The 25,435-nt window shown below is 42.4% G+C and overlaps 1 protein-coding gene across 2 annotated transcripts in view; it reads right to left on the bottom strand.

The window, feature by feature from the left end:
* ARHGAP20 (Rho GTPase activating protein 20) overlaps nucleotides 1-25,435 on the bottom strand; it is a 60,919-nt gene that overhangs the window by 20,053 nt on the left and 15,431 nt on the right. Inside the window, exons 3-8 of one of the 2 annotated variants that reach the window (XM_090133873.1) lie at nucleotides 13,632-13,802; nucleotides 10,529-10,588; nucleotides 7,809-7,958; nucleotides 5,929-5,970; nucleotides 4,603-4,687; nucleotides 1,785-1,862 (exon numbers count right to left, since the gene is read on the bottom strand). In XM_090133873.1, the coding sequence (XP_089989999.1) occupies nucleotides 1,785-1,862; nucleotides 4,603-4,687; nucleotides 5,929-5,970; nucleotides 7,809-7,958; nucleotides 10,529-10,588; nucleotides 13,632-13,802 (586 nt within the window). The remainder of the gene's footprint in view (nucleotides 1-1,784; nucleotides 1,863-4,602; nucleotides 4,688-5,928; nucleotides 5,971-7,808; nucleotides 7,959-10,528; nucleotides 10,589-13,631; nucleotides 13,803-25,435) is intronic. The other variant, XM_031610554.2, reaches the window with a different exon arrangement.

The following is a 25,435-nucleotide window of genomic DNA, read 5'->3' as shown; positions in this document are numbered from 1 at the left end:
TCAGAGAAACCAGAGGGAAAAACCCCGATGCATGAAAATAGAGTGAGCTCAGCCAAAGTAACATGAACTACACAACATGGGAAATGTAGTTTTTATAATTGCTATTGAAAAGTTACAGAGCTCCTTTCAAGTGGTTCTCTCTGGACATAAAAAGCCCCTCGAGATGGTGCATACGGGAAAGCTCCCTCGCAGTCAGATCAGTCCTCTGGGGGAGCTGGGTGATATATAGACTGCAGCTTAATTTATTTAGCTCATCTGATTTTATTGCTAATCTGATGATCTGCCACTAATGAAAAAGGCTTTATGCTATGCAGATGCAGTGAAAAGATGCAGTATATTACTCTGAGCAAATGATTCCGTGGGCAAGATTGTACATCTTGCAGAAGGCTTTCATTTTTTTTCCACTTGAAATAAAAATGTAAAGAGGAAGAATGGCCTGACAGTGCTACATACAAAAGAACACAGAGCTGCAACAAAGCTAGCTCCTCCCCCCATGCACCCCAAACACAACATTCTTTTTTGGCAACACCATCTTCCTGATTTTTCTGTAAAAGAAATGAGGAAGTACAAATGACATCCATGAAATGGGTAAAAATGAAATGTATTGCAATAAGAATTGCGGCTGTAATGTAACGTGGTCTTGATTTTTGGCATAGACCGGGGCAGATAGAGGGCTTGATTTTAGCTCACATCATATCCTCTTCACTTCTATGAATTACAGAGCTACCTTAACCAGACAGACAGCAGGACTGTGAGCTTGGGCCACAGCCCTGGTGTAGGTGGGACACAGCAGCTGTAACCCAGGGACAACCATGCTAGCAACATAGTCCTCTAGACACACTAAAAGCCTGTGCAAATTAGGGATAAAGAATGCTAGGGAAAATGTACTCTGGAGTTACTCTAATTTGCGCTAGGGGTCTCAGGAAGCACAAGAGTGGCATGTGGTCATGTTTGACTTCTTACGCAGGGCTGCAGGAAAGAAAGCCTTGTCAGATCCCTTGCATCTAGAACAACACAGACACCAAGACCAATACATTCAAAAACAGCCAACTGTAGGCCATTAAAAACCTGTCATCCAGGAGCTCCTATAACCATCAGTATCAATCAGACACATAGTGAAAAGATAGGATAAAAGGCTAAGGGAGTTGGAACTCTTACCCATGGCAATGATTCCTGAGGGACTTCATTTTCTGGCTGAGGGGAAAGGGAGTTCATTCAGGATCTACTGGGAATTGCTGCATGTACTCAGTGCACTATTTTGAGGTATCTTAGGTAGTTTCAGGCCATTGCTTCAATTGGGTGTATTCAGATTCTGTGCAAACACTTGGTTACTCTCATATCTCATGTGATACCAAAGATCTGTGGGTATTTACAGGGTCTGATCTGGACATTTGAGAGCAGTGCTTGTGCCTGTAATCTGGGGACACAGCTGATCATGCTTTTCTGCATATTTTGAAACTGACAGACAAGCAGGTAAGCAGGTTTCCTGCTCATACTGAAGTACACAAAAGGAGTGCATCAAACTCATCTTTTGTGTCAAGATATCTCCTCTTATGCATCAGCAAAATGGATTTAAAAGCAACTTCAAACATGACTGATTCATTACAGGGATGGGAGCCTTATCCAACACTTTTAAGGCATTTGATGATCTTGCTTCATTCCAACAACACTGAATTGCTAATGATAAAGGTTTTAATTTACGTTCATATCCTAAATCTTGGAAGAGGCGCAAGAGAAGATTTGATTATTAAAAGCGACTCGTTAAGACCAGTGCAAGTACTTACAGAAATTCCCAGCTGCTGCAGGGCCATGAGAATGACATCATTGGCTGTATCAACATTGGTTACATTTAGGGTTTTTGACTGTGAACAGAGAAAAAGGAGACAGGCAGAATGGCATTAAAAATTGGATTTGCGCAGAGTATCTGAAGTCAAATAACTGCATGATTCATTGCAGAAACAAAAGGGAGTTAAAATTTTGCTGAATAAGTAAGTTATACTGCAGAGAAAGGCCCAGCTGCCTGAGACAGAGGTCTGACTCCTCTGCCTTGTCACACACTGCCTGTATTCGCTCCCTGCTTCCCTGAGAGCTCCATCAGAAGGGCACAGTGCCATGATTCCTGGGGACAAGATGCATGCATGTCCCCTTTGAAAAGAAAAGAAACATTTCAGTGAGTTTTTTCACTGAAAAAAAGATGGCTTCATATCAATTGTAAATCACTTCCTTCCCTTTCTATTGAAGAACTCCTGGTAAGAGAACACTGCACATAGGCTGTTCTCTATATCCTTTGCCACTTTCTATATAGTCTTCTCAAAGCTACATCTGGCTTAATACCAGAAACACTTCCTCTTGGGAATGTGTCCTCCAGTTAAAAATACAGCCCCTGCAGCACCCTCCTGCTTCTGCACAGTAGCAGTACAGAAGAACACGGTGGGCACAAAGGCCTGCTTTCTACATAGCAACGGCGGGACTCAGCACCTGCTGCCTGGTACCAGGCTTCCCCCTGCATCATGGGATGCTGCTCTGCACCATCACGCTGCATATCACACATTTCAGGCACACCAGGATTAGCAACTCCATTCCCAGCCCCGCTGAGATGCACAGCACCACTGCCATCACCTTGCATGGTGGAAAAGCAGGTGGGGAGAGCATGTCTAGAGTGCCTTTTGCCAAACCTCCAAGACGTATCCAATGGCCCAAAGAAAGGAGGGGGGCAGAGACAGGATGTCAGTGCTTCTGCCAATCCCAGGACAGTTTGCTGTAGCCTGCCGCTCTGTGCAGCGCATCAGTTTTATATTGGCCATGTGATGTTTAGGTGAAACAGCCGCCTGACATTCTGCATTTATACAAGATCTGAGCTGTACAGTGTGTAAGTCCCTGATGGTAACAAGCTGCCATGGCAATCAAATGAAAGTAGTGAGAGTATTCTACATCTTGCTTGAGGACATATCTGAACGCTCATACCATAAAAAATTTAACATTTGCCCAAAGCACTGACATCTGGCTCTCAGCAGTAGGTCAGCACATTTGCATAAGTTTTGCTCTGGGCTAGAATATAATAAAACGGTTTATGCCTTGTGTTTACCCTTCCCTACCCTCCAAAAATGAAATATTTCTCGGGCATCCCCAGCTGCTGTAGTACAGGCAGCAGAATGCCATAAGAACTATTTGTTTCACAAAGTTTCCATCTGCTCCTCCACAGCTTTATTACTGGTAATAGCTAGGCTGCAGCATGTCATTTCTAGGACTGCCAAGATCAGGAAACTGTATTTGGCACATGAGCTAACTATAGCAGAAGAGAAAAGACATACAAAATCCCCCAAAACAACCCTGGTACAAGAGTGCAACATCTTGGTGCAGGTGCGCTTTACAGACATTTACACCTGAGCCCATTTTGATCTGCAGTCCTTCATTTGAACTACCAAAATTGTTGTTTATTAACATTTCTCTTAGCAACCCAGCAATTCTATTACAATTCACCTTAACAATGATTTTCTGAAAAAGACAGAATTCTTTACGCATCTGTCAATGCAAATATAGAATTCAGTGATGGCCACAGATTCCAACAAAGTCTAACTGTGGAAACTTCACACATCCTTGAAAATGGTCTTTATGCTTCTGAGCATGAAAAACATGTCTTAGAAGTACCATTAGAAGGAAAGGACAAATGAATAAGAAACACAGGAAGAATGGAGGGATTATCACTGAATGTCAGTGTATCCCTGGGGAACTGCTTACCTACAAGAATTTCATTTAAATTGGTTAAAAATGGCTTGGAAAAAAAGGTGCAAATCACCCTGCAGACAGTCTTTCCCTACCAACTTCCTTTGTGCCCACAATGTACCAACATCCCAAAGGTGATGAAAACAACATTTAAGATAATTTCAGAGTATTTGTACACACAGCTTTACAGATTTATGATCATTATAAACAATAAAACACATTGCAACTTTGCAGAATTGAATGAAGGCAGCTGTTAGTTTAAATCAGTTTTAAAAGCAAAAAAAAAGGAACACTGTACATTTCTTAAGATGTTTATGCAGATGTTCTTTTAGATGTGTTTTTTGGGGGGGTTTAAACTCTATAGTATCTAGCTTGTGTGTTGGATCCAGTATTTATAATCATAGAATCATTAAGGTTGGAAAAGACCACTAAGATCATCCAATCCAACCATCAGCTCATCCCCACCATACCCACTAACAACGTCCCTCAGTGCCACAACTCCACATTTCTGGAACCCTTCCAGGGTCAGTGACTGCACCACCTCCCTGGGCAGCCTGTGCCACTGCCTCACCACTCTTCCTGAGTAAAGCTTTTTCCTAATATCCAACCTAAACCTCTTCTGACACAAACTGAGGCCATTACCTCTCATCCTATCGCTGTTACCTTGGAGAAGAGGCCAACCCATTTGTTACTAAGAAAGTTGTCTTTAAAAAGGAACTCATTAAAGACAAGAAGCACACATTTCAGGGCTGCATATGCTGTCTTCTAGAGAGGACTAGATCCTTAAAGGAGGCCGTAACCCAAAAGAACCCTCTCATCCCTGACATGCACAGGATTTACAGATGATATGGATTTATACCCCTAGATTAGAGCACTTACATATGCACAGGTTCCAACATCCTTTGCAATTATCTTCAGAGGAATGCTTTTAGGATAGTCTTTTTCTTTCTCTTCCCTTATTCGACTGCCAAAACAAATGCAAAACAAGTGAATTTTTAACATAGTAAGCATAAAGACCAACATTTAAATAGCAATCAAGCAGAAACTGAGAAGGAAGCAGATCATTTTCAGATCTACTGCAATAGAAAGATCTCAGAGGAAAGGAAAGCCTCCAGCATGGTCTGAAGGGGATACTGACCATGGTACCTATTGATGCCCTGTTGCGTCCAAGTTGCTACATTGCAGAAATCAGAGTAAACAGCAGAAGAACCAGATTTATAATCAACATGTAGACTTCCCTGCAGTTTTCATTTTAAAGACCCCATCAACATGGCATCACCCTGCTTTAGAATCACAGAATCACAGAATTGTTTGAGTGGGAAGGGACCATTAAAGGCCACCTAGTCCAACTCCCCTGCAATGAACAGGGACACCTGTAGCTCAATCAGGTTGTGGCATAATTCAGTGGTTACTTGAGACCATGACAACTATTTATGAAGGATATTAATTCCTCAGAAGAGTCATTGCACAGTAGTATCTATACAACTAGGCCTAACTATGAAGAATGGGCTGCAGCAAAGTCAAGACAGTTTTAAACAGAAATGGAGATAAAACTACTAATCACTGTAATGTCTTAGGCTTTTGCTGAAATCATTTCCAGTTCATTGTCCAGAACAGTGAAAAAGACTGAACAGAGGAGTGAATTAGGAATCACCCCCAGCAGAAATGATTTGAACTGTAAAGAATGAACTAAAGACAGAAAATTTAGGTGTAGAGAAACGGAAATCATTTCTGGTAGTATTTTGTTCAAAACGTCGACTGAAATGAGAGCTCTGTTTACCCAGAGTCTTGTGTATATCCTCTGGCTTAGGGTACATTTCATACTGCCATGAGCAGCAGATAGATTAGAACAGAGGTTCCTGAGCTGGGCTTGGTTAGATGCCATCAATGTCAAAAGAGCCACAGTCTCAACTCAAGTGAAGGTGGCAGTGTTTACTTCAATGACGAAGGAAAGGAAACACATTACAAATAGCTCCAGTTTTCTGTTGGGCCATGGTCAGAAACAAGGAAAAGTCTTTTCCTCCTTGACTAGTGACTGGTGCACAAAGAGCACATGCAGCTCTCAGCAGGGACAACGTGTGGAATGACTTTTTTCTTTCTTTGAAAGAGCTACTATAATTATGGCATTTATACCACCACTTAGGAACCACTGCTCTAGATGACTGGGACTTTTTCCAGTGCCTTCAAAGAGTCTAAATAAAGTACCTTTGCAAAAAAGAGAGCCATGTTTCCTTCTGTTCTGCAGACCTGCAAGAATTATAGAAAAAGAGAGACAAATCAGCTGTCATTCTATTAGCAAAAGAGCCCCTGAACAAACCACAGTGAAATGCACTGCTTCTTGGTTGCAAGTGCCACAAATACATACAAAAAATAAAAGAGTTTTTGAAATTTGAATGAAAAAGCTGTTTCTCTACAAAATCAACAGGAGAGCCTGCCAGGGAGATCAAAAGCTCCAGTTGTTATCTTGATCACAGAAATCAAAGCTTTACCATGAATTCAGTAAGGAACTGATGTCCAAAGAGAAGAGTACTCTGCTTAAAAATGAAAGCTTAATTTAAAAGTATAAAGGTATTTCCTCAGGTACATAGGCTTCTTTCTATTTCCACTGTTTATTTATCTTTTTATTTACTACTTGGCTTACCACCAAATTACAAAGTACACATAAGCCATTTCACTTACAAACTTTAGACTTTTTAACACCCGTTGCTCCGACACTTTCAAGGATACAAAACTACCCAGGTAAATGTAGCTAATAATAGGACAGTACAAAAAATTTAACCTAATTTTGTGCCAACTTCCTTGATCTAAATCCTGCCCCAGATGGAGTAGCTGCTATTCCCACTGCTACTTATGCAAATCAGGTTCTTCACATTTTCAGAGCAGGCATTTAGGGAACTACAAATCTACTGAATGATGCTGCTTCAGGGGCATCACTTCACAAACACTGTAACTGCCATTCTGCTTTGGTTGCTTCAGTTCTGCAGGATATGCTATCATCTGTGGACTCACACATGGTGTTTTATATTTTCTATGTGCTTCCAGGCATAAAACAATTTCCCTTCTATAGATCTCTGATTCTGGATTGGTGCTATTGCTTTCATTCTCTCCTTCTTTCTAATAGCTATAAAGGATCCCATAGCGTCTCCAGATCAAAGCTCATGTTTATTGGCAGGAGTTCAATTGAAAATCAATAGAAAATTTCAGTTTTGTTTCAGGATTATTAAACAAACAAACAAACAAAAAAGTCACAAACAGAACAAACATCTCAACAAAGAGCAGTTTGTGCACAATACTCTTTGTATGTGGACAATGTGACGTACAAATCAAGCCACGTGTGTCAGCTTTTGCTCTCCAATGGTAAAGAGGAAAATGCATTTTCCAAGACACAACCACTTTCTGGGATTTAAGGGTGACAGTGCACTCCCTCGCTCACAGTGACGACAGAGCCCTCCCACTGGGACTGAAATTAGCCTAATCACTGACATTACCTCTGTAGCCCTTATGTGTCCTACAGCCAATGCTGCAAAGATGGACCAAAATCTTTCAGTGATTCTGATTCAGGAGGAATTTTAACGTTTTCTTTGGCACAATTTTATGAAAAAGAGAAATAGGAAAAAAAAGTCACTATTTTGCCCTATGTCTCCTGCTACTTCCAGTACAAGCACTTCTGCCTGAAATTGTCCTACAAGGATCTCTTGGATCCTATCATTAGCTTGGTTGTTCACTATTTCTAGTTCATTTTATTAATTAACTGAAGTATGCAACCAATTATATATTTAAAAAAAAAAGAAACAACAAAAAGAGACTTCCAACTGATCAAGTCTGCAGCACAGACAGTGCTTTGCCAAATCACATGTTCTCTCAGATTTTTTAAGTGATAAGACAGTACTGCTGCTACATTTGCAGAGACTGAAGACGGGGCACACAAGGTGACTTGCTCACAGCAGTAGAGGGAACTACTTTAAGAATCAATTAATTCTTCTTTCCCATATTCAATGGTGCTGAAATGACTCTATGGCTGTTTCAACCTCTCAGCCTAAATACATTTCAGTAACTTGCTAAATAAAACATGCCTCGTTTCTTACCTGAAATTTGCCACACAGTTTGTGGTGGGCCAGCCCAAAACAAAGGACCTATCTGGGTCAGTGCTGCCTTCACAGACTTCTTCTGTGCAAAATGCTGTCCACATCTCACAGAGACGTGCTTGGCACTTCAGTTTGAAATGAGAGTGCGACCTGATGGCAGAAATTCACACGTTTTTCACACACAGGAATACATAACAAGACAGGTTAAATAACTCAGAATTTCCTTTTCCTTTGGACACATTTGAAAAGAATTGATGGAAAGAGCACTTCTGCTTTAGTTAAAGAAATCAATGCTTTGTTTGCGTTGCATGTGAAAATAGAACAATTTCTGATCTGAGATCAACAGAATCGATATGTGAGATAAACAGGTTACTTGTGGCATCCCTTGGCTTCTGGCTTTATGTGACAAAACTGCCCATGACTGGAGCTCACCTCCAAATTTCACCATCAGGCAAAATCACTCTTTGACTTCAGCGACTTCAGCGCTGCTGAGGTGTTAACAGTATAGTATGATTGCTTAGCTCCATGGTCAACAACTATGCTGACTGTGAATAGCAATAACTCGATCAGACTGAAAAAGCTACTCCTCAGGAAAGACACAACAGCTGGGTCATGTCAGACCTCCACAAACTAGCTGCCATCACAGGATGGCTAAGGATAGAAGGGACTTCTGGAGGTCATCTGGTTCAAGTGCTTCCTCATGTTAAGAGGAAACCTCCTGCACTTAAGTTTGTGCCCACTGCCACTTGTCCTGGCACTGGGCACCACTGAGCAGAGCCTGGCTCTGAGCTCTTTGCACCCTGCCTCCAGATATTTATGGACACTGATGAGATCCCCCTGAGCCTCCTCTCCTCCAGGATGAACAGACCCAGCTCTCTCAGCTTCTCCTCACAGCAGAGGTGCTCCAGTCCTTTCATTATCTTGATGGCCCTTCACTGGACTCACTCCAGTATGTCCATGTGTCTCTGTTACTGGGGGGCCCAGAAGTGGACTCAGCAATTCAGATGCGACCTCACCAGAGCTGAGGAGAGGGGAAGGATCACCCCCTTTGATCTGATGACAATGCTTTGCCAAATGCAGCTAGGAATGCTGTTTGCCTTCTTAGAGGCAGAGGCATATTGCTGACTTGTGTTCAGGAACATTGTTGACTCACATTCATGTGTCCATCAAGACCCCCAAGTCCATCTTTGCAAATTGTTCTCCTTTACGAACACCCACTGTGTTCTCAAAATATCTACTTATTTATAAAGAAGGTATATTACATGATTTTTCTAAACTTTTGAAATTTAATTTACATTAAAACCATGAGCTTGCTGTGCTAGCAGGGAAAGGCTGAAGAAGAAATGGCCCTTCCCTCAAGGCCCTTCTAATCCGAGGACTGCAAACAAGAGCATGTCAGCTCATCGCACTGTTGCAAATACGGATGGGGACAGCACCAGGCAGCATGGTGATTAGTGCTTTATAAATAAATACGCCAGGTAAGCAGTTTCTTAGGGCTCTGGTACACAAAGACTACCTTCTCCGAGATTAGTCTCGTTTACAAGGTATTTGATTTAGAACAGACTGAACTAATACGGTCTGAAGCATGAAAGCACTTGGAGTTTGCAGCTCTAAAGAGGATTGAGATGAACTTGCAGTACCTCAGTTGGTCCAGCTGACATTGTGCTAGCAGGTATCTCTGGACAGAGCACTGCTGATAGCCCTGCCACATTCACAGTGCTGGGAAAGAAAAGACCTCCAGTTTGCACCACAACAAAAAGATGCACTTGAATGAGAACACTATAAAATACTGTAAAATCCATCTCAAGTTCATGCATTTTTTAAACCATACCATTTCCTGCCAGCTGAACATTTCAGTTCTCTTTAAGCTATTACACTTTGTTACACTGTCCAAAAGAAGCTTAGAATATTTCAATATGTTCATCATCGAGCCAATTTGTGATCTAGCAGATAAGATGAATACAGAAAGGACTGTAGTGGACTGTCCACAGAATGAACTGTAAAAATGGATACTTACAGTCAAATACAAACATAAATCATAATGTAAATCTTAATAAATGGGTGATCGGCCTGACAGCACCATTTAGACTGGGGTCATGCTGGGGATAAGCCTGCTGAGCTTCCCTTTCTCCTCAATACCTTTTCCCCAGTATTCAGTACAGTGAACTCTCTACAGGCTGCTTCACTTCTTAACATTTACAGTTTATAAAGCCAGGCCCCTGCAGTGCCAGCAGCAGGTGTTGGCAGGGTGAAGCACAGATCTGCTCTCCCCATCGTTCCTGATGTATATCCTTACCCTATTTGCCATGCCTAGTCATAGCTCTCAGCTATCATCAGTATTCAAGTGGCCTGGTTTCTAGAGGCGCTGAAACGGGAGCCTCCATTAACATCTAAAGGGCCTGAGGTATAATTTTATCCCTATCTGCCACATCCTTTCTCCAGTCCATGAGTTCTCAGTGTTGCTGAAAGGTGAGTCGTCTGTTTAAGCGCCAAGGCATTACATCTAGAAGTGAATTTATCATTACTGACTAAGGCAGAAGCATGGCTGAACACTGGAAAAATGGAAGGAGTATCTCATTTTTTTTTTAAGATGATTTTTATCTAAGATCATTTTTTTAAAGCACTCCTGCAAAGATCAGGCAGATCCAATTTGCACTGAAATCACAGAAAATTCCCGCTCATCAGTGGTGGAGGTACTGATGTACCCCAAGTTGTCTTACCTCTGCAGGGCAAACTCAGATCCTTTGGCTTTCTGTAAGTGGCAATTGGATACCTTGAGGCTGTTAACAGATGGAAGATTAACTTCTCACTAGATTTGCTAATCTTCTTAATAGGACCTTCTGACAAAAGCATTAGTGGAACTAGTGGGCAATCGCTACCGTAATTCCACGTATTTACTCAACCATTAATTTCTATGTCCAGCCAAGTTTGGAAAGTAACCCTAAAATGAACGTGTATATGTGTGTGTATGTGTTATAGAGAAGAAAGAGGAGGCCATTTCCTTCCCTTACAAAAGCTTATGTGAGAAACCTTGATCGGTGAACTGAAACATCCTTGAAATATTTACTCTGCTGAATTAAAACACACACTCTCTGGAAGAAATCTAATTAGCAAATGGAAAACACCATACAATTTTGCACCATTAGTATTGGTTTAGTGAAAAAAAACAACCAAGCCGACCAACCAATTAATGTATGGCAATCCTCACATGAAGGCATTAAATGAAGGGACAGGAGACAGACAAGCACAGAGTATTAGTCTTATTTTTCATAAGCTGGGTTAATGGATGAACTGAAAAGATAACAATCTGCATTTCAAAAACGATTAGGAAGTATCAGAAAATGGACTGATAGGTACCTTGTTCAAAGTCACACCAGATCAGCTGTGGAGAGGACCTCTCCACCTCTCCACATTTCCATGGGAGCAATGCCACTTCATTCCTTTCAAGCAGGAGCTCAGTGCTGGGCGGGACTTTGCTCAGCCAGCTTAGAGGACACCAGATATTTGTTGCACTCTTTGGAAAAATGTATGGCCATTTGCCAATCACAAAAACTCTAATTACACATGAGCTCCTTTGTGCAGTGACCAGCTACTTCCAGCTCAGTTGGCACTGGCAGTGTGCTGAGATGCACCTAAGAAGCATCTCTTAGATGCGTATAGCCTCCAAGTTGGAAAAAACTGCCTAACAAAAAGAATATTACAAATTTTTAGCACCTGCACATGGAATAACCCTGAAGTTAAATCAGACTCAGCTGTATCAATTCCATCTAGACATTATCCTGGTGACCTTGTGGCCCGACTCTTGGAAAGTCAACAGCAATCCCTAGCTACTGCTGCAGAGCAGTACATACCACTCTGGTTTTCCCTCTAGGAATCAGAAATGGTATTTTGGTGTGTGGTACCTTTAAAAATGCTGATTTTCATATAGTGTTCATCAGTGACAGCTGTGATGCTTTAATTGCTGTCAGGGAAGCTGTAGAGAGAACATCCCAATGAGTTCTTTAAAATGCATGAATATAATTCAAAATACATGAAGTGATATCACTTTACTATTTTTACCACTTCTAGCAAAGATGTGGCTTATTTCTCCCCTTTTCTTTCCACATGCAGAAGCACAATTTGTTCTGTTCCAACTCCATCAAACATTGCAGACTCCTCATCACATTAAATCAAGTGCTGTAAGAGCCGTTATTACTCCCTGGGGACCATATTTTAGAGTGGTGACACAGAGTAGGGCTTTGCAATGCCACTGGGAGCCAGTCAGACCTGCAGGAATGCACAGCCCAGCCTGGAGCTCAGCATGCTGACCATGTGGGAGACATTCATCTCACCTGGCTTCAGCCTTCCACAGCTCAGGAACTCACACCTAAGGCAGTGAGACGGTGCCTCTGAGCAGTCATTGGGAGCACCCCCCTCCCCACTGCTGATGCTCTTTTCTAAAGGAGTGGGTTTACCACAGGGAGGTGCTGGCTTTCCTCCACTGAGACAAAGGCGTCTACAAGCCCAGGTGAGTTGCAAATTTATAGCATTTGAAAGTTTAAATTAAGTGAGTTGAATCCCAGCCTAAATACAACACAATCACAAACAAATGCAGTAACAATTATATTACTGCCACTGCTGGTAGAGCAGTAAGATGCCCTGTAAATATCTCAATGTTCACCAAACAACCTTAGCAGAGCATGTTTGAATACAGTATTCTCCATGTTGTCACACCACATAAGGTGAAGGAGTTCATCTGGGGGGTTGTATTCACTGTGTGTGATTCAAACAGACACTGCTCAGATTTCTACTGAAAATGCAGATTTATTCTGGCTTTTCCCAGCAGCCTCTGAAACAACTGCTTAAGCGAAGAGACACATTGCAACAGCCCAGGATTCACATTGAGATTACCCACCCTGTGAGACTACAAACAGTGCCTAACAGAATGAAGCTGCTTCAGGATCCTTTATGATTATTTCCCCATAACAACAAGCGAAAGCACCCTCTAAAATTGCCTTAAACTACAAATGCTGCATGAAGCTGGCATGCTAGACACGGCTTGTAAATCTGATTTAATTGTGAATGGTAGAGTGAACAATCAGAGCTTAGCAGCAAGCCTGACTGCACAGGAGCTCAGCCCAGACCATTGAGCACTGTTTCCCATCCTCATGCTGCTTCTGGCACAGCACTGTGGTGCTGCCTATGACCTCTGTTCTTAGGCAGCTGCTCATCAGCTGTCCAGAATCTTTCTTCTCAGAAAGAGTGGTGAAGCATAGGCTGCCAAGGGAGGTGGTGAAATCACCATCCCTGGAGATTTTCGAGAGAAGGGTGGATGTCACACTGAGTGACATTGTCTAGAGTGGTCACAGGCATGGGCTGATGGTTGGACTAGATTATCTTAGTGGTCTTTCCAACCTTAAAACTTCTATGATTCTATGATCACTGGAGAGCATCAAAGTAGCTCCCAGGTAAGTGCGAAAGCCTGTAGCCTCTCTCCAACACAGCAACCCCATAGGACTGAAGATGACCTTCTAGAGCAATTTTCAGTTCAAGGCATCCCAAGCCCTGAGCAGCAGTGAGTTTATAACATTCAGTTCCCAAGGCAGGGAACATGATACAATGAAAGCAGTGTATTCAAGAACATCTCCTACTGCTCTGTGCTGTGGCCTGGATGCCATGGGATCTAGGGTCTACAAAAGTGACTGCTGAGTTCAGGTATTTAACTCACGTTGACCAAAAAAAAAGCTGCTTGATGATTTAGGGGAGATTTACTACTGAAAAAACATGAAGGAATTTCTCTACTGAGAAAAAGGGCTACTCTGTAGGAGGGGATGCCATACTCACTTGGACTTGGCAACAACTAGAAGGTCTGTGAAGAGGAAGAGGTGTCGCTCCTGGGTCTGCAGGCCTGTCTTCAGCTGCACATGGCCATCAAGGAGGAACGTCCTGTTGTGGCACATAAAGGACTGCACAAGGGGACATGCCTCCGGGCTGATGGGGGAGAAGCAGCCTTCCCTGCAAAAGGAAGAAGGAGAGAATAAAGGAACCCAATTCACCCAGATGTCAATGAGTGAGGACCGGGCAGGGACTTTTCACACCCACCACAAAAAGGTCATTTATTTGACCACACTTCTGTAAAAGGTTACAGGGAAACTGACGACAATTCAGACGTTTGCTTCTGACACAAAACCTCCTGGGAACTGTCCTTGCTGACTCTTTTACAGCACAAGAACATAGACAGCCTTTAGCAAATGACTGATTAAAATACAGCCTTGTCCATTTTGTCTATTTGTATTAGTCTCCCTTTGTTTGAATTCTTAGGGAAAACACTGCACCTTCTGAAAGCTCTCCATACAGAGGGTTCCCTAGGAGCAGGTTGCAGGGTTTCCCTGGGTGCAAGTTTCCACTGGAAAGCCAGAGACGTGACTTCCAGTTCTCCCAGCAGATTACAGAAGCAATTCTGGGCTTCTTGCACTATGGTGTGCTTCACCTAAGCAACTTCTGGATTAAAGCCACGACCCATCAGCATTTTTTCTCCAGATCTTGTAGATCTGACTTTTTCAATTATTTGCTTTCTCTAGAGGTCTTTCCAAATGAAATCCTTCCTTTTGGTTGAACAAACAGTTCTGGTTTTATTCTAATACATTCTTCATATATTCTTCAGCAAGGAAAAAATAAAAGAAAAATCAAGCTAAATCTTGGTTGGATTGCCTTCGAAAGAAAAGCCTGAATTGAGCAGCTTTGAGCTTACAGTTTATTCCTATACCCACTGGAATGAAAGACAAACACCTAATGATTTTGTTGAGAGAAGAAACGGACATTACAAAGTGAAAGCCCCAAAACACACGGGAGAGATATGAAAGAAAACAAGAGTGAGCAGAGAAAATCTTTGAAGAAGATTACAAGCCTCCTTACACCTCCCTTACAGCCTGGCTGATTTCCCAGCCTCCTCTCCTCGCTGCCTGTAGCTGGATTACTCAGGAAATTATATAGGAAATCCTGACAGCAGGGAGAGAAAGGATAAGCTCTCAGATTGGCCTACATTAGCAGGACACACTTTCACTGATCTGTAAGGGGCTGGTGAGCATCTTGGTTTTTCTGCTTTCCCCTTTCTGGTTGGGAGCCTGAATTTATGAAGGAATTCCTCGACTTAACTGACAGTTTCCCTCTTGACTTTAATTACCTGCTCCTTTAAGGAAGAGAGAAAGAAGAAAAACATCTTTCAGATGAATAATGCAAATCGAAGTTATTTGATTGCTCTGAAGCAGGAGGGGTGCTTATGAGAGCAGAGGTTAAAAAACAGAGAAGAACTTTGGTCCAACACACTGGGTGTTGCTGTGTGGCCCACAACATGCATGAGAATTCACCAATTCAGCAGTTCATCGGTGACTGGCAGTTTGCTGGTACTTGGCCCAGAAGCTCTGACAGAAATCGAGGAAGATGACCATCCACCTGTGCAGAAATCATGCATGGTCTTTACCTCAAAGGTTAAGTGGAGAAATAGTCACTTTTATTTGAATCCAGTAATGACAATAGTCAGAACAAAACTTTTCATGTTCTACTGCTGTAACCAAACAACCACAAACACTCATAAAACCATACTCGAATTCCTTGCTGGCTCAGCCTCAAGTATTTCTACATAGGCAACTCAACTTGGATCAGTTCTGTTTCCACATTTCATTGGCCTGATTTGTCATCCCACGAATCCGTCAAATTAAACTAAGCGAAATCTTTGTCACACAGATAAGCGAGGGAGGGAGTACTAGGTTTACTGATGCCAACAAGGCTCAAACAAATGGAACTTGGTTTTAGAAAAGGAAAACACAATAATATAAATCAGTTATTTTAATGACATCTGCCCCTTGACTCAGATCTTTAGTTCTTTCCATGCATCTCTATCATCTGAATTCTAAAAAGGACTGACATGTTTTAATGGAGTTTACCTGACAAAAAAAAAAAAAAAGAAAATCTCTTCTTTCTCTGAAACAAAGTGGAAGAAAATCAAAGCTATTTATTCAACCAGGCCTTCTAAAGCCCCGCAGCTCAGGAACATGGGGGGAAATCAAAAGCATCCTTTTGATCTTCTCAATTGATGTGATGTTCCATTTTTCTCATTTTTAAAAGACATGAATGAAACCCAAGTTTTGTTACATTGAAGAAAATGCAGATAAGCTGTAACCTCGGGCACAGGGATTTTATATGAGAGGTAATGCTGAAGTTCTGTTTTTAATGGCTCACTGATTTTTCAGGCCATTAAATGGGTCTAATTTAAAAAAAAAAATGCTAAGCACTCATATACACACTCTTTGAAAATTCATTCCAATAGAATTATGCAAAAATCAGTGCTTATGCCAATGTGATTTATGACATCGTTAAAAAGTATGTCAGTAATCTCAGCCCTTCTCAGAATTCTCTACGTTCTCCTCAATTCATTCTAAGATCAATACTTGTGGGTCCCCACAAAGTAACACCTTTCCAGTCTGTCAAGGAAAAAAGCCTTCATCCTCATTTGTTAAGAGGGACTGTGAACTGATTTCTGAAAGACGGGGTTACCCTGCAAAGTCAGCAGTCATGTTCTGCTTCATGTAGAAGCCAGGCTAACATTGGCATTTAGATGGCATTCCCTCTGCACCTGTCTATCCTCAGTTGGCTATTTCTTCACAAAGGTACTATTTTGGAGTCTGAAATTTTCATGCATGATTTTAACCAAGAAGTAAATTCTGTTATTTGAGGATATCTTCAGAGGAACTCCCAGGTTACTCAGGAACAGATTAAAATCACTCTACTGCCTGAAATCATTGAAAAGATAATTGAAGAGTTTTCTCCTGACATTTTCAGGGCCTTGTTTTTACACCAATTATTTTTCAAATTAATCAAAATAGGTATTTTGTGCCTTTTTTTTCAAAGCACAGTGATTTAAAAGAACACTTCAATTTTGTGGGTGTAGCATACGAAGCTGAAAGCTCTCAACAGTCAGCCAAAAACAGAAAATACATCCCCACTGCATCCAGCATGAAAGCAAACACATCCATGCTCACTTCAGCAATGCAGTATTTACCAGAAACCACAAAAAAACAAGCAATACTCCTTCTTTCCCCACTGGAGCTTCCGTGGGGTTTCTCCGAAAAACAGATATCTGAACAATATGATTCCCAATGTGTTTATTTTAATTCTTATCGTGGTGGAGACATCAGCTTAATTGTTCGTTTGTAGTGAAAGCAATGGAGGAAATTATAGATACCCAAAAAGATTTTAACAGCCTATGTTATGCTGTTATCAAATCCATGATACAAAGGTGATATATGCCAATGGGAAACTTCCCTTCGATTCCAGTTGATGACTTCACCCTATCTATCATTCAGGGAAGCAATCTGTCCTCCAAGTTACCTAAGCTGGAATGAGCTATTGCAGGTATCTCAGCTACATGACATCCTTTTCACACACTGCTTGTGCTCCATCCTAACCACACATCTTGTTTTCATTATTGTCCTCTGTCACAACTTTCCTCTGCTAATGACAGCTTCTGCAGCTGCAGAAATCTATTTCCTCTAAGGATACCGTCTCAATGCTCTCTCCATGACTGATTTCTCTGGAGATAAAATAATACTCTGTTCTTTAATCTCTGAAGTCATAGAATCATAGAATCATGGTCGGAAAAGACCACTAAGATACAGTTCAACCATCAACCCATCCCCACAATGCCCACTAACCATGTCCCTCAGTGCCACATCTCCATGGCTCTTGAACACCTCTTGGGGCAGTGACTGCCCCATCTCCAGCCTATGTCAGTGCCTCACCACTCCTCCTGAGAAGACATTGTTCCTATTATCCAAACTGAACCTCCTCTGGTGCAACTTAAGGCCATTATGTTTTGTCCTATCATAGTTACCTGGGAGCAGAGGCTGACCCCCACCTCACCACAACCTTTCTGGCAGCTGTATAGAGTTGTAGATAAGGTCTACCCTGGGCCTCCTCTTGTCCAGACTGAGCAATCCCAGAAGTCCTTCAAGGGAGGTAGGAGAGAAATGTGCAATTTCATTAGCAGAGAGGGACAATGGCAGCTATGCATTGGGCTGGAACGCAAAGCAGTCCAGCCAGGTGAGAGCCTGCCCAGCAGCTACGCCTACATCAGATCTTCCAAATTCCTCCCAAAGTGAACAACTTAGGAGCCTAGGCTCATTTCACAGATAGGTATATTAAGTAAAACATTTTACCATGTGCAATATTTGTGCCCATTCTGAAGCTCAAGTAAAGACTCAGTTCTTCCCAGTTCACCCAGCTCTTTCCAATTTTATCCCTACATCTGTAGAGCTTGCAGCTCATGGCATAAGCCCAACTTTGTTTTAGCCATAGGCTGCAGAGCCCACCAGGCAGAGCAGATGCCAGTGCTCACAGCATTCACAAGACCACAAGATTATTCTGTATATCTCAGGGGCTTGCTTTGGATTGATTTAAAGAATCAGCAAATTATCTTTAGTAAAAACACAGCGCATTAATTTTCAACTTCCGCATTTACATTCTCATCACTGAGTCAGAGCACTGGATTGGAGCAAGCCAGAGAGAGAAGCAGCTCTTCACACCTTCCCAAGGCTGGGGAAAACAGCAGCTATGTGCACAGTCAGAACTGTGTGCAGCCAGGCCCACATTTCGGATTTTTGCCAAAATGAACATATCAGTCAGGGCCAACATGTGATTTGCGACCAGCAGAGACATCCCCAAAACAATTCTGACCTAGAAAAATTAATTCCTGTCATTTTCTTAATGGAGCTTATACTGGAGATGAGGTACTGATATTTGCACTTTCTTTCCATGTCTTCTTCTATGACACTTAAGTTCCTGAAATGTCCTGTCAGGAGAAAATTCCATGTCAGCTTAATAGATGTTTGCTTCATATTTTTGCTAATGACACTGGCTTTGTTAACAGCAGCTTTGAAGACAAGATTGTTTACTTTTGGAAATCATTTAATGCATAAGGTATATTACCCACACTGTGTGGTTAGGAGGTACTTTGCATCCAAAATAACAAACTTATTAAGGTATCAATAACTGGGTCTGTTCAGCCTGGAGAAGAGAAGGTGCCAGGGGGGCCTTACAGAGACCTTCTAGTACCTGAAGGGAACTTACAGGAAAGCTGGGGAGGGACTTTTTGTAATGGCATGTAGCATCACGACAAGGCTTTAAACTAGAAGAGGACAGATTTAGACTAGATATTAGGAATAAATTCTTCATTGCGATGGCAGTGAGACACTGGAACAGGTTGCCAAGAGGCACTGTGGATGCCCCCTCTGTGGAAGCATTGAAGGCCAAGCTGGATGGGGCTTTTAGCAGCCTTATCAAGTGGGAAGTGTCCCTTCCAATAGCAGAGGATTGGAACGAGATGATCTTAAAGGCCCCTTCCAACCCAACCCACTCTATAACTGTTCTTTAACCAATCGAAATAAAACGGCTTCATAGTGGCGTGCAGTCCTGTTTTTTCTGAGATAACCTGGGAATAAAACCCAGACCTGTCTTACATAAGTGAGCACTGATCTGTCCCACAGCTGCTTAGAGTGCACTCAAGTGCAGTGTTAACATTTCAAGACTTCAACATTTATCTAATTTCATCATGATAGTTTGGATGTGTCATACTGTATCTCGCCAACCTGGCAGTATCATGGTAACCGATTGTCACATTCTATGTGTGAAAAAGAGAAAAGCAAAAAATGCAGAGAAAGAAGAGATTTTCTTATACATTGAAACTTAACAGCCACGATTGGGACCAAATGCAAGACAAGAGGAACAGTCCTGCTTATGTTCTTGATGAACTAGCCTCTGTCATTCTCATTAATGCACATGGCTTGAAAAGAGTCCCTGCCCATACTAGAAAGGCTGGGGGTGCAACTGGTTTATCACAGGAGATTGTCTGAACTCCATCAGCCAGGGACTGTGTCTTTGAAGAATGGCTGTGGGACAATCAAAGCCCTGTGTGGTTACTTTATCATTTTCTCAAATCCAGCTGCAGATGCAAAGAGGCAGAAACTGGGAAATATGACACATGGTTCTGCATATTAACACTGCCTAACTGGAGGTGTCCTTGTGACACAGCTCCTGATTTGGCACAAACTCATACCACTTTACGGAAGGAAAAAGATGCTGAAGATGAGGATGCCAGCAAGCAGACCTGTCCACTGCTCTGCCTACCCTGTCCCCAGCAGGATTCTTCACGGCCACACCAAGGCCCTCTGGCTTCAGGGCCAACTGCTCACAGCTCCTCTTGCCATGAACAAGGCTCCATGCAGACACAAGTCACCCACACAGAGCAATCTGCAGGTTCTGAGCCCCATTTAGACAGTTAGATTTAATAATACTATTAATAATCCATTGCATTTTATAAGGTGCAAACCACATGCTGCCTTTCAGCCACAACCAGCGCATTGGAGAGCCACCCGCATGCCCAGAATCTTCCACATGTCTTCCCACTTCAGCTTCTCATGATTTGGAGTAAGCTTTTCATCTAAGCTTATGCAGCACTTTATTATAATAAATGGTAATTATACCTGGAGGGGGAGAGTAAGCACAAAAAGTATCAGCCTGGAGGGTAGGAGTGCTTTCCAGGAAGGTGGTAGATAATGGCTGACAGAAAATCAGAATGCTGTTTAATCTCAAGCTGACTATTTATAGAAAAGACTTGGACAGATAAGTATAAAACTTTCTTAATCACACAGGCTGCAAACCCATTTCTGAAAACCTGCTGTCAACCTCATCCCTGTTCTGCTAAGGGCTTATTTTTCTGAGGATGCAGGGCAGGTTTGCTTGCTGACATCTATGGTAAAGCACACAGAGTTGAAGCAGCACTCTGTGAAAACAGTACAGCATTCCAGAAATAGCAAGTCTATTTTCTGCAAGCACTCTATTGAAGTTCTCGTAGGCCACTGCCATCATGTACAGTAGCCTCTGTACAGTGAAGCTAGTGAGATCTACTCAGATTTTTAAAGAGTATTAGTTATTTTCTAAGTACTAAAATATCTGCTTGTATTTGCATAAATGTGCAACTGGTCGCAACTTCTTTACTGCTTTTCTGCTTCTAAACTTCAGTGAGCATATTATAATTCAAAATATACTGTGAAAATGTTCCAACTGAAATTATTCTGGAATTCTGAAAGTTGTTTCCTAAATATCTGGAATCATGTTTACATGACATTAAAATCTTCTTAAAAGTAATAAAAACTATTACAGTGAATCAGTGTGGTTTACACTGGTTGTTGGAGGTGCCAAAGTGTGTAAGTGTACTTTTCTACTGTAGTCTTCCAAAAATCAGTACATGATTAAGACTTGCAGTAAAATATCAAATAGCTTTAGGGTAAGAAGCATTGTTAAAAAAATCCTCTACGTTTCAGAATGGAAGCTTGGCAGCTTATCAGAAAGCAAACAGCACTTAAGTAATTTCTGCATAGCCAAAAGGACAATATTCTCTGCAGAGCCAACGTATTACAGTGTAGAGGCTGGAGACAGGAAACACACTTGTGGTTTGGTTTACTTCCAAGATTTTTAAAAATTATTTTATTTTAACAAACAGCTGCAAGGTGTTTACTCTGAACATTTAGCATAAGGGCAACATTCTCTACTGGTATAAAGTACCACCACACGTTTCAGTCACATTTTGCCTATTTCCACCTGAAAAAAATTTAGTGCAAGTTAAGTAAATCCCTAGTGAAAAGCTCTTGTTGTGTGGGTGTCCTCCACTCCTGCCACATAGCCCAACTGGAGACCCCAAGTCCAAGGGATTTTGGTCCAACTCCTCTTACGAGGGGAAGAAGTGTAAAGGAGGACATATCCATGTGCAGAAGTCAGTGAAATCTGTTTTGGTCTTGGGAAGAACTCGCCCTTTGTTCCGCAGTGCACTCTCACAGCTTTGGAGTGTCCCATGGCCTACAAGAAGTCTGGAGGAATCTTTGTCTCCTCCATGCTGGCTCCTTTGTACCCATTCTACTGTCATAGAGGAGAGCATTTTGGGGTTCCAGCTTCACCCTTGTCTCCCTAGATGGGTTCAGCATTATTTTAGTAGCCTGAAGGGATGAGGATTATGTCCTACCATAACATTTTGTAAAACAGCAATCACAACTGGGACATTTAATCAACTTAATCACAATTGGGACATTTAGAAGCTTAGCTCAACTCAGCTGATTGTGAGTTACATCAAGGTTGAAATTAACCCTTACTCCAAATGAGGGTTTTAAATATCTTCAGGCAAAACGTACTGCAAGAGTTCAGTGTAGGTCATGCATTAATCAGGAATTCTAGGCTACCAAAAATAGGCAGGACATGCTGCAGAGCTCAGCAGAAACAAGCCCTGTCAAGCTGAGGTGTACATACGACAAGCTTGGTGTGAGCATCTTTAGAAATCCCTTCTGGCCCATCATTTGTGGCTGTCAGTGAGCCCATGTGTAAGCATCTGCTTGCAGCTACTCCACTATCTGCAACTACCTGTTACGTAGGCTGTAAATGGGCAGTAACAAGGCTGTTGTGGGACTGTGTTCTTTTAACAGGGAAATACAGCATTCTAGGTGACTGCCTGAAGGTTTATTGCCTGCCAGACACCTCACACAGCTATCAGGTAATATCAGAAGCATTGTTCTGGGTCTTTGAACGTCCTGTTGCCCCTGATTTTGCCATTCTTCAAGTAGTGGTTCAGCTCTTCCCCTCAGGTTCTGACACATGAAGATTATGCAGTTGCGCAGCAACAAGTTTTAAGAGGAGCATTCAAAACAGTTCAAGACTTCAAAAAATGTGGCCAGGCAAAGCAGAGAGAGAATCCACCAGAAGCTGTTCTCTAAATGTCCTTTTCAGGAGAAATTTGCTGATGGTAAACAAAGTAATCATACACAAAACAACCTAGAAACAGCTCAAGAACTGCCTTTACAAGATAAGGCCCCCTCAGAAGTATCCTTTGGGTCTATTTTCCTATGAGGGCCAGCCAATACAGCTGCCTGTATCAGATGGGACTGTCACTTCACTGCACCTCTCTGGCTCTAATGGGAACAAATCTGGCTTTGGTTTGCTTCAAGGGCTTTAATTCATGTTTTGATACTAGTACTGCAGCACTGGAATTATCCTATTACAGCAAAGAGATTATTTGATATGCCTGCTGCCAGCCCTTGCATGTGTGTGACCCAGATTCCTATGGACAGCCAGCAGCCACTTAAGGGCAGCCACACATACCTTTTTACCCCTTACAACTACCTGCCTGCATGTGCAAGAGGGTTTTGGTGGGTTAGTCAGAGGATTCTACTTCACTGGTGGCCTGTGATGGGGGAAAAAGATATTAGAGGGCACTCCACATCCCCACACCTGATGCTAATAACTAATTACATAAGAGGGAAGCATGCAGCCACTCTGAGCTATGGATATGAAAGGCTGAACCTGGATGTGTCAGTGAGCCACATGCAAAAACAAAACCCCGGGAACAGACATAGTCAGTTTGGGAAGTGGAAGATGAGCTGTCTGAGGAATGAGAGAACTGAGCCTGGGCAATTCATTTCCAGTGAAGGCGCACAGATTTCATGGCCAGCAGCTTCACAAAGAGTAGAGGTGATCAGTGAGGACCTGACTAGTAAACAGGCTAGAAACATCCCTTGCCTTTGTCCAGGCAGGTTAAATGGGGTCAGCAGAATGGTGGATGGGGTGCCCAGGGGACAGTGTTCAGTTCCTTGGCATTGACCTGTTTAGTGCCATCAGCAGTCGTGCAAAAGCACAACTCTATGTATATTGAGAGCTTTCCTGTCAGCTGGTTAGTGCCTAAAGACCAGAGGCACTTGGGAGATATCAGGCAGCCACTGAGGAGGTGTTTTTTAAGTCATGGCTTTAACTTCAGGTACATTATTCCCATTCCTTGCTCCTGAGAGCATTATCCTTCACTGGTTCTAGCCCATGGTATTCAAGCACTTAAGGCACGAGCACAGAAGAAATCCAAAGATAGACTGTTATTCTCGCAGTGTGATTAAAAACTCCCCCCAGCAGTTCTGTATTCCATAAGAAAGCAATTGGAAGTGGAGAAGCGATGCTCTATCAGCTAGGAGGAGAGTTCAATGCATATTTAATGCTGGCCCTTGTCAGAGAGCACCAGAGGCTGCACATCAGCCTGCACATCATTAGAGGCTTTCTGCTTGTTTACACAAGATAAACGGCCACAAAGAAGTCTGAGCAAGTCAGTCCTGTGATTTCCTCAGGTATGCTGCTGCCCAAACTGCTTGGCCAGACTGCTGTTTGGCAGAGATTTCATTGTCTAAAACCAGGGATACACAATGGCTGGACAAGAGCTGCATTTTGCCAGATCTCAAGGCTTAATCCTAAAAGCCCCTAAGTGGGCCAAATCCAAAAGCAGACGTGGGCAGAGAGACATCTGGATGAGCATTCATCCTGCTGAGCGGTGCCCCTCGCCTCCTTCGTCTTCAGATTGTCACAACTCCATCCAAAGGGGAATCGGCTTAAAGCACGGGTGTTAAACTATTAGTCATTTATTGTAAAATTAATCCCTCATTTAAACTCCAATCCTTCCAAAACCCCTCTTCCAAGCCTGCAGTCTTTTTACCTTTACTCCCTTTCTTTTAATAAAAAAGCAGCAGATCTCTGAGAGCCCCAGCTCATTTCAGTCTCCAGATGTACAAACATCGTTATAAGCCACTTTGTATGTAATAAATGAAGACCTGATGTGTTTTATCAAAAACAAACATATGCACACATACACACACATGCTCACACAAAACAAAACAGAAAAAACAGCGGGGCTACAGGAATGCCAGTCTCGAAGTTAAAAGGCCATTTGAGGCTTCAGAAAGTTCACTTTGTTCCTTGTTAACAGTTAATAAAATTTTATCCCCAGCTATTACTACATAAAAATAACTTATGCATTCAAGCACATGGTTTAAAGAAACAACACTCCAGTGTAATAATTAGCTTAAATCACAGATGAATTAGAAATACTATAAAAATGACAACTAGTACATTCATAGAATCACAGAAGAATAGAATCACCAAGGTTGAAAATGACTTCCAAGATTACCCAGTCCAACTATCCACCTATCACCAATATTTCCCACTAATCCATGTCCCTTATTACAACATCTAAATGTTTCTTGAACACCCCCAGGGACAGTGACTTCACCACATCCCTGAGCATCCTGTTCCACTCTTCCTGAGAATAGATTTTTCCTGATGTCCAGCCTGAACCTCCCCTAGTGCAACCTGAGGGTATTCCCTCTAGTCCTATGGGTAGTTACAGGGGAGGAAAGGCTGACCTGCACATCCCCAAATCCTCCTTTCAGGCAGCTGCAGAGGGCAGTAAGGTCTTCCCTGAGCCTCTTCTTCTCCAGACTGAACAACCCCAGTTCCCTCAGCTGCTCCCCGTAAGCCTTGTGTTCCAGACCTTTCACAGCTCTGTTGCCCTTCCCTGGACATGCTCTAGGACCTCAAAGTCTTTCCTGTAGCAAGGGGCCCAAAACTGAACACAGTGCTCAAGGTGCGGCTTCACCAGAGCTGAGTACAGAGGGCCGATCCCCTCCCTGCTCCTGCTGGCTGCACCATTGCTGATACAAGCCAGGATGCTGGTGGCCTTCTTGACCACCTGGGCACACTGCTGGCTCACGTTCAATAATATTATCATCATTATTTTA

Source organism: Phasianus colchicus, chromosome 1 (genome assembly GCF_987193195.1).
Source record: "Phasianus colchicus chromosome 1, bPhaCol1.hap1.1, whole genome shotgun sequence".
Lineage (NCBI taxonomy): Eukaryota > Metazoa > Chordata > Aves > Galliformes > Phasianidae > Phasianus > Phasianus colchicus.
This window is presented reverse-complemented; position numbering and strand designations above follow the sequence as displayed.